Genomic DNA, 12,743 nt, shown 5'->3' with positions numbered 1-12,743 from the left:
CCACCCGATGCATGGGTTTGAATTGAGCTGGTGGGACCCATCCTATCAAAACACATCACTAAGTAATTTTCACATATAAGGACATTTTGGTCTTTTGTGAGTAAAAAAAAATATGGTATTTTGGTCACAAATTGATGGAATGACCTGATTTGCAAAATTCACCCAAACCTTGTGACTCTATTCGCAAATTGTGAAACTTGAAGACTCTTTTGGCAAATAAAGCAAAGTAGAAGACTTTTTTGCAAAAAACCCAATAATGTAAACGCAGAGCTTCAATGTGGGACCCACTTGGGGGGTGGAACCCATTTAATCTGAATGCGTGGCTCGCGTGATCGATGGCTGAGAATGTTCATTAGTGGGGTGCCACCAAATTGGACGCTGCAATGGGCCCACAGAAATTGATTACCCAAATAATCAATCCCGTCCATCATGGGTTAGGATTTGTTTGATGGTGAAGATTATGTTGTCCTGTGGTGGGCCCTCAAAAATGTACGGTCTAGATTATCGAAGGTGGCCATCATTTTGACAGGGGGGTTGGATTTTATTAGGGAGGGCATAAGGTCTCTTTTATCATCAACGGTAAAAGGCAAATTTTTATTAGTAGCATATATGTGAAATCAAGAACATTGTAGAAGGGGAACCAAGGTTTAAAATTTCGGTTTCGGTACCGGTTTCGGACCGTGAAATTTCGAAATCTGGTACTTGACCCGAAACTAATATTTTATTCAATATTAAATTTTGGTAATTTTGGTCGAATAATTTCGGTCGAAATTTCGGTGAAATATTAAATTAATATTAAAAAAAGGTATTTTTTGGGTCAAATTTCCGAAAAACCGAAATTTCGGCCGAAATAAATGACTGTTTTGGTTTTGATGCATTTCGGTGTCGGTCTCCACCAAAATCCGAAATTTCTAATTTCGGTCGAAATTTAAAACCATGGTATGAACATCTCATGTATGAGATAAGATAAAGGCTATAAAAAATCAAGGGTTTATATTTCCTTACCATAACCTTAAACAAGGCTTAATGGATCAATGGGACTAATAATTGTTGTTCCTCAAGGGATCTTCATAAAGTAGAGGGAAATGATAAACTCTCGCCTTTTCGTTACGTGGGACAGCCCCCCTCTGGTGTAAATGAGTAGTCACAGACTCATAATTCATTAAATGAGAAAAGTACCAAATGTGGGCTGATGTTTGGAGCAATTCCGGATTGCAGGCATCTTTTAACAAAAAACGGGCTAATCTTCAAAATCGGGTTGGAAAAAGACCCTGATTCCCTTCTGACATCGACAGAAAATTCATTCAGCTTCCTTTTTCATTACTGCCTATTAAATTGGCACGCTTCACGAGGCTTGTTTTGGTTCGTTTGAATGGGTATTTGAACCGAAAGAACCTTGAGTTCGTTTCTATCTTGACCGTTGGAAATAACTAGAGACGGATGGACGCTTTGACACGTGTTGAAAAACTTTTTGGAACGCTGACAACCCAAAGTCAATCATTATCTTTTCTCACTTCTCTTTTGGTTTAGAACGGTAACGTTATTGAATACGTCTCTTTTAGCTTTTGGTTCGTTTCAATCTTTTCACTTCTCTTTTGGTTTATAATAGTAACGTTATTGAATACGCCTCTTTTGGCTTAGAACGACGACGTTATTGAATATTTTATTATTTCTCACATCTCTTTTGGCTGAGAACTCTGCATTCAGGAGTATGACGCTAGAATATTAAGGGTACGCCGACGCAAATAGGGTGTATGCCGGCGGAAAATAAAGGGGTACGCCGGTGGAAAGCGTAAATAATGGGGTAAGCCGGCGGAAATAGGGTGAACGCGGCGGAATTCATGGGTACGCCGACGTAAATAATGGAGGCCAACAGAGAATTGAAAAGACTCTAAGCTAAAAGAAAAATAATGGGTACGCCGGCAGAAATAATGGGGTAAGCCGTGTAAATAATGAGGACCAAAAGAGAAGGGAAAATATTCTAAGCCAAAAGAGAAATAATGGGTATGCCAGCGGAAATAGGGTGTACGCCAGCTAAATTCATGGGTAAGCCAGCGGAAATAATGAGGTACGCCGGCTAAAAGCGTAAATAATGGAGTAAGCCGGTGTAAATAATGATGACAAAAAGAGAAGGGAAAAGATTCTAAGCCAAAAGAGATGTATTCAATAACGTTACCGTTCTAAGCCAAAAGAGAAGTGAGAAAAGATAACGCTGCTCATTAAAGTACTCAATAACATTAGCGTTCCAAAAAGTTCAAGTTTTCCAACACGTGTCAAGCATCCATCCATCTCTAGTTATTTCCAACGGCCAAGATAGAAACGAACCAAGGTTCTTTCGGTTCAAATACCCATTCAAACGAACCAAAAGAATCATCGTGAAGCGTGCCAATTTAATAGGCAGTAATGAAAAAGGAGGACTATGTGTCGATGTCAGAAGGGTATCACTGTCTTTTGACCACCCGATTTTGAAGATTAGCCCATGTTTCGTTCTTGTTTTAAAAGGTGCTTGTAATCCATAATTTTCCTAAACACGAGCCCTCATTCCATACTTTTCTCTTCATAAATATAAGGGAAAATGACCAAATAGAAGGGGTTTCTTCTGACTATGACATTTCAAGAGGGCTGTTTTCTAAATCACCAATCAAGAGTGCATATGACTAAAATGCCCTTGACTCTCTCTCTCTCTCTCTCTCTCTCTCTCCCTCCCTATCAAATCACCTATTTGAAATGATTACATTTAGGAGAAAACAAATCCCAAAACCCACCTTTTTCCCTCTTCTTCTTCTTCCTCCCACCTACCAAAAAAACGTACGTATGAAAAACCCAAAAACCTCCATTTTTGAAACCCAAAAACCTCCATTGTTAGATGCCAAAAGCTCCATTCTAATGCTAAAAACCTCATTTTTAGATGTGAAAGCCTTCTTAACCCTTCATTGCATTGCACAACGCTTCCATTTTCAACAAATATTGGAAAAAACGTTATTAGATTTGGAAATCTTAAAAATCTTCACTAGAAACCACCATTCCATTGCAGAAAGCTTCCATTGAATGGAAATGTACCCCTCTCCCTTCTCTTTCCATTATAAGGCATGTTTATAAACTTGAATGAAAGTTTTTCATGTTAAACTACTGTCTTCCATTGCAGAAAGCCTTCAATCACTATTTAATCTTATTTAAATTACTTTAAACACTTTATAATCGTTGTTATTTTACTGTAATCCACTAATTTCTTAAGTTAAACCAGTATTTCACTACCATAAACCAGTACTCAAGTGGGTGTTTATAAGTGGTTTATATAGGTTCTTTGGGTAAGATTCCTCCATAGTGGTTTATAATCGTAAGTAGTGGTTTATTAAGGGTTACCAGTGGTTTAGAGTGTTTATAATTGGTTTATAAGGATTAACAATGGTTTAAAATGTTTATAAATGATTTATACAGGGTAAGAAGTAGTTTATAGTGTTTATAAGTGGTTTATATAGGCTTATCAGTGGTTTAGAGTGTTTACAACTGGTTTATATAGGGTAAACAGTGGTTTATATAAGTGGTTTATGTAGGCTTACCACTGATATCGGAGTAGAACGTTTTGCGATCAACTGGTTTATCGGAGTAGAACGTTTATATAGGCTTATCAGTGGTTTAGAGTGTTTACAACTGGTTTATATAGGGTAAACAGTGGTTTATATAAGTGGTTTATGTAGGCTTACCACTGGTTTATCGGAGTAGAACGTTTATATAAGTGGTTTATGTAGGCTTATTAGTGGTTTAGAGTGTTTATACATGGTTTATAGGGTAAGAAGTAGTTTATACTGTTTATAAGTGGTTTATATAGGTTTATCAGTGGTTTAAGTTTTTACAACTGGTTTATATAAGGTAAACAGTGGTTTATATAGGCCTATCAGTGGTTTAGACTGTTTATAAATGATTTATATAGGCTTATCAGTGGTTTAGAGTGTTTATAGATGGTTTATACAGGGTAAGAAGTAGTTTATAGTGTTTATAAGTGGTTTATATAGGTTTATCAGTGGTTTAGAGTTTTTACAACTGCTTTATATAAGGTAAACAGTGGTTTATATAAGCCTATCAGTAGTTTATATAAGCCTATCAGTGGTTTAGACTGTTTATAAGTGGTTTATGTAGGCTTATCAGTGGTTTAGAGTGTTTATACATAGTTTATACAGGGTAAGAAGTAGTTTATACTGTTTATAAGTGGTTTATACAGGTTTATCAGTGGTTTAGAGTTTTTACAACTGGTTTATATAGGGTAAACAGTGGTTTATATAAGCCTATCAGTGGTTTAGACTGTTTATAAGTGGTTTATGTAGGCTTATCAGTGGTTTAGAATGTTTATACATGGTTTATACAAGGTAAGAAGTAGTTTATAGTGTTTATAAGTGGTTTATATAGGTTTATCAGTGGTTTAGAGTTTTTACAACTGGTTTATATAAGGTAAACAGTGGTTTATATAAGTCTATCAGTGGTTTAGACTGTTTATAAGTGGTTTGTGTAGGCTTATCAGTGGTTTAGAGTGTTTATACATGGTTTATACAGGGTAAGAAGTAGTTTATACTGTTTATAAGTGGTTTATATAGGTTTATCAGTGGTTTAGAATTTTTACAACTGCTTTATATAAGGTAAACAGTAGTTTATATAAGCCTATCAGTGGTTTAGACTATTTATAAGTGGTTTATGTAGGCTTATCAGTGGTTTAGAGTGTTTATACATGGTTTATACAGGGTAAGAAGTAGTTTATACTGTTTATAAGTGGTTTATATAGGTTTATCAGTGGTTTAGAGTTTTTACAACTGGTTTATATAGGGTAAACAGTGGTTTATATAAGCCTATCAGTGGTTTAGACTGTTTATAAGTGGTTTATGTAGGCTTATCAGTGGTTTAGAATGTTTATACATGGTTTATACAAGGTAAGAAGTAGTTTATAGTGTTTATAAGTGGTTTATATAGGTTTATCAGTGGTTTAGAGTTTTTACAACTGGTTTATATAAGGTAAACAGTGGTTTATATAAGCCTATCAGTGGTTTAGACTGTTTATAAGTGGTTTATGTAGGCTTATCAGTGGTTTAGAGTGTTTATACATGGTTTATACAGGGTAAGAAGTAGTTTATACTGTTTATAAGTGGTTTATATAGGTTTATCAGTGGTTTAGAGTTTTTACAACTGGTTTATATAGGGTAAACAGTGGTTTATATAACCCTATCAGTGGTTTAGAGTGTTTATAAGTAGTTTATATAGAGTTACCAGTGGTTTTAGAGTGTTTATAAGTTGTTTATTTAGGATAACCATTGGTTTAAAGTGTTTATAAGTGGTTTATATTGGCTTAACAGTGGTTTATATTGGCTTAACAGTGGTTTATAGTATTTGTAAGTGCTTTATATGGGGTAAGTAGTGGTTCATATTTCCTTGTCATGACTTAGTAGGTCTTAGTAGTGGTTTATGTTGTTTTATGGAGACTTAGCAATGGTTGAAGTTGTGCATAATTCAAAAATGGGTGCTTTACTTGTTAATTGGAATGGTTTTTTTTGAATTGGTTATTTTGACAATGGTTTAATTTTGTGTAAACAGGAGAACAGTAGAACGAAGAGCTTCTTTTATCTTACACGTCGACGGCTTTGTAAAGGATGCGGTATCATTTGAATACGTAAGAGGGAAGAAGTTGCCATTAATTGTGGGTCAGAAAATAAAATTTAGAGAATTTGACACTCTAATTCACAGGAAAATTGGGACTAATCGAAGTAATGTTTCTTTATCCATCAAGTGTCGATATATTTTAGACCCATATCAGATCATCTTATACGATATTCGAGATGATAACGACCTTGATCTGGTGATGATGCTTTTTGATAGTACGGTTATTAATTCTCTGAGCTTGTATGTAACTTAAGAGTACAATTTTGGAGGAAACAATTCTCCTCACCCTACGGATGTCGGTCTGCTGTATCGGTGTGGAGATCCTCCTGATGAAGGAAGATGTGGTGATGGATATACGAGTGATAGGTAAAATAGTTGATTGTTTACAATCCATTTGTGAAATTGCCTTCCCTTTATTGTTACTCACCTTTGCGCAGATGTCACGCCAACTTAAGTGAAGTTTATGAAGATCATATTTCTTACCGGAATGTTGGTGTCGCAACGATCCCTACCTCATTTGCAGACGCTTCGAGGCCGAAAATTAATTCTGTCCCTGCATTACCGAGTCCATCGGTCGTTGCTCGAGAAGGAAAAAAAAGAAGACATAGCAGTAGTCATAACATACATCGGTAAATTATAGTAGAGAGCAATTGTTGAGTGCTATTCATATTCCTTCCTTTCATTTATGAATCGATTATTTTATCTCTAATTGCTACCCGATGTGCAGCTACGAAGTGGACTTGAATCAGGATTTTGATGATCCCAATTTTAATGAGACCGACACCACTTAGACCGAGTTTGAGACAACCCACCCAAGCCAATACGAGGAGGAGTTGTCTAGGAATTTTGGAGGTGATGTTCATGCTAATGAATTGATTAGACCGAACGATGGCAGTAATAACGATGATGATGACTTTGGTGATGATGAAGAGGACTTCAATGACGGTGAGGACATGGGTGATGAGCAGGATGAACCTACTAATTATCTAGGCAATGCTTTGGGAAATACGTATGAAAGGCAGCCGATGGAAGCAGATGAAATGGTTGTAGGGGCTGATGAAGTAAATGAGATTGTGCGACTTGAGGAGTTCACGGTTGGGGCAATGTTCCCAAATCTTAAAGTCTTTGAAAAGAAAGTCAGAGACTATGCAATCCAGCATCATTTTGTGTTTGTCCCACAGGAGAAAAATTCCACAAAGTACTGCGTTAGATGCAAGGAGCGTAGTTGCCCGTGGCGTATCACAGGGACCACTTACACAGATTATGTTAAGGTAAAAACATTTATCCCCCAGCACACATGCTCAGGAACAGTGAAAGGGAACGATCATCCCATGGCCACTACAAAATGGGCTGCTGAAAATTGTGTAGCCTTATTCCCCCGACCAGAAGATGTCAAGGCTACTTTGATAAGAGAGTACATCAAGGTCCAGTGGGGTATAACATTGTCCTATCGAAAAGCCCACATGGCGAAGGAGCTTATACACGAAATTAAGTGCGGAAATGCCGAGGCGTCTTACCGCATCCTGCCTGCGTATACTGAGGAGTTGGTAAGAAGGAATCCTGGCACAATAATACGGTTGTGCCGATCCCGAGAGTTACGGTCAAGAGGGGATGATACTTTCGCCCGTTTATTTTGGTCATTTGGCCCTAGCATACTTGCATTCAACCGAACAGTTAGGCCCCTCGCCCTAATTGACGGGACCCATTTGCGGGGGAAGTACAGGGGGACTCTACTAGCCGCAACTGGGATAGACGGCAACGGTGGGTTATTCCCGCTAGCATTTGCAGTAGTCGAGGCTGAGACGTATGAAAGCTGGGTATGGTTTCTGCATTTGTTCCGTCATAATTTCATTTCAGCGGGTCGACATGTCATCACGATTGGGTCGGACCGGATGAAGGGGTTGCCTAGAACCGTAACTGAAGCTTTGCCCAGGTCACACCATAGCTATTGCATCCATCACCTCAGTGCCAACTTCCATTCAACCTTTAAAAATGAAAAGCTCCGGAAACTCTTTATAACAGCTGCATATTCCCTAAGGGAGGGTGCTTTTAAGGATGCGATGGAGAGTATTAAAAGTCAGAGTAAAAGAGCACACCAATGGATATCGGACATTCCTAAAGAAAATTGGGCGAGCGCGTATTTTGAGGGATGCAGATATAATGTGTTGACAACTAACGCAGCTGAGTGCTTCAATGCCGTTTTAAAGGGAGCAAGGGAGTTGCCAATTGCAGCACTTGTCGAACACACAAGATGGAAAGTTTGCGACTTCTTTCAGTTCCGTCAGACGACATGTAGCAAATGGACGACTCGTTTGACACCAAAAGCGGAATCCTGGTTGGCGGAAGCACGTAAAGAAGCAGGTGCCTATACGCCGTGGCAGTGTAGTTGGACCGAATTTCAAGTAACGTCCAGGTATCACGTTGACCAGGTGGACTTAGCTAAGCAAACATGTACGTGTCGTATGTTCCAAACGATGGGAATTCCGTGCGGGCATGCGATAGCAGCCATGGGACTAAACCACCAAGATCCATACTGTTACTGCCAGGATTGGTATCTGGCCGATGCATATCTGAAGACTTATGATGGAATAGTTTATCCCACGTTAGATCGATCGCAATGGCCAGATCCTTCCCATACTTTGCCTTTGGTATTGCCGCCAAAAGTAAGACGACAGCCAGGGCGACCAAAAAAAGTCAGAGTGGAGAGAGGACTGGAAAGAGGAGTGCATCATAAGTGCGGTACCTGCGGGCAACTTGGACATAATAAGAGATCGTGCAAGAATCCTCCCATCGTAAATCGTCAGCAAAACGAGGCTCCAATCGGGCCTTCCGCACCAATGGAGAACAGGTATGATCAATCTAACATGTTTTTTTTACTAGTCCTCGATACAACCCGTGCTGGCGTTAATCGATTCGTGCAAATTTTATTGCAGGCCTGGTCTATCCTGCCTGCCTCCGTTTTTTCTGTAAGTATGAATTGCAGGCCCGGCATTTTTTGGAATACATAAACATTTTTTGGAATAATTGTATGTTTTTTTGGAGTACATGTATGTTTTCTGTAATGGGGTGCTATAATTAATGAGAAATTTTTTTTTTACGAAGCAAATGAGCACTTAGAATTGTCAAAACCTGAAAGCGACTGATCATAGAATCTACCTATCAGGTGCTTGGCCATCATACGAACTACATTATCCAAATTATCATCCAAGAAGATAAGCTTAATACATCATATGTCAGTATATATAAAGCGTCTGAGCAAAAAAGTATCCATCATCATCAGAGAACTGAAGCCATCTACTGCTCTGGAGGTGGTGGTGGAGGATATGAGGAACTGGCAGGCTGCTGACCCCACTGACCACCGGAGAGGTACTGGTAATAGGTGGTCCACTGTTCATCAATGTGTGTAGTAAGAGTCTGAAAGCGACTAGCCATCTCTGTGTCAACGTGAGTAGTGAGCGCCTGGAAGCGACTGGCCATCTCCGTGTCAACGCGAGTAGTGAGTGTTTCGAAGCGACTGGTCATCTCCCTGTCAACGTGAGTAGTGAGCTTCTCAAACTGAGAAGCCATGGATAGCTGAAGGGCCTCCTGCATAGCGGTGAAATCCTGAGATGCCCGTGGTGCCACAGGTGCCTCGGTATCCTGATCCGCCTCTTCTTCTTCATCTTCTTCTTCTTCTTCTTCCTCTCCTTCTTCTTCTCCTTCTTCGTCTTCTTCTCCAGCTGCAACTTCAACTACTTCTTTGTTTAGAGCCATGCGCCGGAAAGACTTATCATCAAATGGAGCGGTAGGAATGATGGTCGCCTCACTATCCAGAGTAATGCCAAAGTTGCGGAAGATACACGTAAGGAGCATGCCATATGGCAAGGAGGCTCTGGACCGCTTAAGTGTTTGGAACATAAAACGGAAGATGATATAAGGTAGGCAAACCTTGCGACGCTCAAGAATAGAATAGATGAGGTAGGCCTCTAAGGGCCTTAGAACATCGGTCATGCCCCCGCGAGGGGTGAAGTTGCTGAACATGAAGTTGTGAAGCATCTTAGCTTCAGGAATGAGATGGGAGGCTTTCACTATCATGTTGGATCTATAACTCCGGGTAATCCGACCATACACAGTGTCGTGATCAAGATCATTAAGTGAATGGATCCCATTTCCAGGCCAAAAGTAATGCTCAAAACCATTGGGACTAATCTCAAGCATCTCAGCAAGTTCATGATAATTGAGTCGAATCATTGTTTTCTTGACGCGAGACTCAATTTCGAAGTACGTAGGACTGATTGTGAGATTGGCATAGAAAAGACGTACCAATCTAGGATAGATAAGCTCATCAAGATGAAGAAATTGTGTCCATCCAAGAGCGTCAAACCGAGCTTTAAGGTCGAAGTGTTTGAGGACGACGGGCTCTATGAAGCGTCCGGTGCGGACACCACGATTGGCCATTTTCGGCCATGCCTTCTTCGCTTGTGCAGAGGAGAAGTAGGAATTTGGAATAAGCTCCGGTTCGGGAGCCGGAGCCGTAGCTTTCTTAGACCGCTTCCTCGATGGTCCTTCATCGTCCTGGCGTTGGGTAGAACCTATGATTTTGACATTTTTGGTTCGAGGCATCTTGAGAACAGTTAGGGAATAAGAGAAGTTGTAATTGAGGGTAAAACAGAAGATGGGAAACCTTAGATTTCTGAAAATGAAGATTATGAAAGAAGATGGAAGAGAAATTGATTATAATGGAAGAGATGACAAATAAAATGAGGAATGTGGAAGAAAAAGAAGAGAAAATGGAAGGAGAAGGAGTGTGAATGGAAGAAAATTGACAAAAGGAGGAGGAAATTGAGGAATAGGAAGAGAAATTGGGGGTTTTAGCAGGGATGACGCATTTTATGGGTTTTTGGGTAAAAAACAGGGTTGTGGAGGATGAAGATGATAAATTAGGGTTAGATTTGAACGGATTGTAAGGGAGAATGGTTAATGGAGTTAGGGTTTGGAAACGGTTTTCAGAGAGAACGGAAAACGAAGGGAGATTAGAAGAGGGAAATGAAAAAAAAGCACGTTCGAGGGTTTAAAAGGGGTTACATAAGTGTCGGAATTCTGAGACTATGTCTCGGAATTCCGAAAGTTTTTTAAAACCATCAGACTCGCTGCGGAATTCCGAGACATAATTCTCGGAGTTCCGACAACATAGGTGTTACATTTTCCAAAAATTCGAAGTTTACTGCGGAATTTCGAGTAAAAACTCTCGGAATTCCGACCAGGATTGTGAAAAAACCATAAATTTACATATACTTTCTACGGAATTCCGAGAAATTTTTTGTTTTTGCTGCGGAATTCCGAGTAAATGTCGGACTTCCGACCAGTACTAAATTTTTTTTTTCTAACATAAATATCATATGTACCCTATTGTGCTATGTTGGATTTGTTTGACCACCTCCATTATGTCCATTATTTTGGAGCCTTTTCCATCCATCCTATCCCCATGAAAACAAAAAAATTTGAATTTGTTTCGAATAGTGTATCTCACTGCAAGCAGCATATGTGAACTCATGACCATGCGCAACAATCAAATCCTAATCCAACCAATTATTAGATGCCAAGGTCATGAAAGTTACATTCGATTTGAACCTGCATTGGAGTTGGAAAATGGAAGAGACTGTCTGATCCTTACACAATGGACAAATTTACACACATTACAATTTGGAACTGAAGAAATGGAATAAGTGGTCTGACAATCACCATAATACATTACAATTTACAGACATTACAATTTCGAAATGATATGTCTCGAGAGCGTCGACCTGCAACATCACCACCACAGCCCCTACAAGTTGACAGTCGTGCCACACCGGCCATCTAAAAAATCCTCCAGTAGTTGTCTTCTCATGACCGTGATCTCTGCCTGACTGAACTTTGGCGGCACATCACGTGCCAGGCAATCCATCTCCTTCAGCACAAACAACCTACAATCATTGCTGCAAAAGAAGAAGACATCATCGACCAAGCTCGTGGAGCGCAAATAAGAGGCACAATGAATTTAAGTTTCCTAACCCCTGATTCTAATGAAATTTAGTACCTGTTTCTCTGTATGGGCCTCTTGTCAAGTTCTTCCACTAGAAACTTACTTACGTCCACCTTCCACTTTTCTAAGTATAGCCCCTCCAGGTATCGAACCTATGAAACAATCATTACAGGGTAACAGTTTTATATACTTACAAATTTAACGAAGGAAGGTGAGACTCGAACTCACCAATGGTCGAACCTCTGTCCAGTACTTAATATCTTTCAAGGAGTTGTAGATGTAGAACTTTTCGTCCACCATATCAAGGACCAGAAGAATCCAATGCTGAGGGACATGCACCGGGAAGAGGACTCTTTTTAGGGTATCCGGCGGGCATTGATTCAAGCGGCAAACGTACTTCTCAACGGAGTCGGGCTCGGCGTAGCCCTTGTCAGTTATACAATCCTACAGAAGCAATACAAGCAAAGTGGTTCGTGACCAAAACACATTCAAAGCTTCCTAAAAAATTATAAAATGAAAGTTTGGGAATAAAAAACGATTTATTCTTACGTAGAGGTAGGTGCTGATGGAAACACAGGCTCTTTCTCCAGGTTTTCTATTCCGTTCATCCCGGACGTTCAGATACTCGCCGTATACGTTCATAAGCTACGTAAGATAACATATAGATATTAGAGACGAATATCACTACTGAAAGAAGTCAGTATTAGAAAAAATAACCAAAACACTTACCGGAGAAGTTAACCACGCTACGGGGTCGTTAAGAATAACCAAGTCTTCCGCACACATGTACTCGTTGTTGATCTGTATCACTCGGTGGCTGCAAAACTCCGAATTGTTTAGCATTTACAAAGGGTAGATAACTATATTACAGAAGAGCTTCAATCCAATTTACCTTTTGGGAAGTGCAAGAAGCGGTCCGAGCAACCGATGGTTTTGCGGCTCTGTCACCGTCTGTTTATTGTTCGTCTTCTTACGCCCAATACCTCTAAACGGCGAACTAGTGTATTGAGAGGCTTTCTTCCTTCTTAAACCCAGCTTCACTACTCTCCCAATACTCCAAACTTTCGGACCCATAGGTTTTACTGGAGTGTCGTGG

The 12,743-nt window shown here is 39.7% G+C and overlaps 2 protein-coding genes across 2 annotated transcripts; one reads left to right on the top strand and one right to left on the bottom strand.

Moving 5' to 3' along the window:
- The first annotated feature begins 5,388 nt into the window (after positions 1-5,388).
- Positions 5,389-8,613, top strand: LOC143882869 (uncharacterized). Its single transcript, XM_077386260.1, has 4 exons — positions 5,389-5,393; positions 5,578-5,863; positions 6,435-8,491; positions 8,577-8,613. Exons 1-4 carry the CDS (start codon positions 5,389-5,391, stop codon positions 8,611-8,613), a joined length of 2,385 nt encoding a protein of 794 aa, XP_077242375.1.
- A 2,836-nt stretch (positions 8,614-11,449) lies between these two features.
- LOC143882868 (uncharacterized) lies at positions 11,450-12,743 on the bottom strand. Its single transcript, XM_077386259.1, has 5 exons — positions 12,377-12,743; positions 12,197-12,292; positions 11,876-12,091; positions 11,702-11,799; positions 11,450-11,588 (listed from the first exon to the last, which is right to left on the bottom strand). Exons 1-5 carry the CDS (start codon positions 12,488-12,490, stop codon positions 11,450-11,452), a joined length of 663 nt encoding a protein of 220 aa, XP_077242374.1. The 5' UTR covers positions 12,491-12,743.

The sequence above is a fragment of the Tasmannia lanceolata genome, unplaced genomic scaffold, assembly GCF_043159265.1.
Source record: "Tasmannia lanceolata isolate RefF3 unplaced genomic scaffold, GAP_Taslan_0.1 ptg000008l, whole genome shotgun sequence".
Lineage (NCBI taxonomy): Eukaryota > Viridiplantae > Streptophyta > Magnoliopsida > Canellales > Winteraceae > Tasmannia > Tasmannia lanceolata.
The sequence above is the reverse complement of the archived record's forward strand: the minus strand, read 5'-3'. Positions and strand labels throughout refer to the sequence as shown.

Bases quoted from the DNA above. Each gene is read 5' to 3' on its own strand.
- LOC143882869 (XM_077386260.1), top strand. The intron at 5,864-6,434 runs GTTATTAATTCT...GACACCACTTAG, and splicing joins TGATGCTTTTTGATAGTACG to ACCGAGTTTGAGACAACCCA. The intron at 8,492-8,576 runs GTATGATCAATC...ATTTTATTGCAG, and splicing joins TCCGCACCAATGGAGAACAG to GCCTGGTCTATCCTGCCTGC.
- LOC143882868 (XM_077386259.1), bottom strand. From the start codon at position 12,490: ATGCTAAACAATTCGGAGTTTTGCAGCCACCGAGTGATACAGATCAAC. The intron at 12,092-12,196 runs GTAAGAATAAAT...TTGCTTCTGTAG, and splicing joins CCATCAGCACCTACCTCTAC to GATTGTATAACTGACAAGGG. The intron at 11,800-11,875 runs GTGAGTTCGAGT...ATTGTTTCATAG, and splicing joins GGACAGAGGTTCGACCATTG to GTTCGATACCTGGAGGGGCT.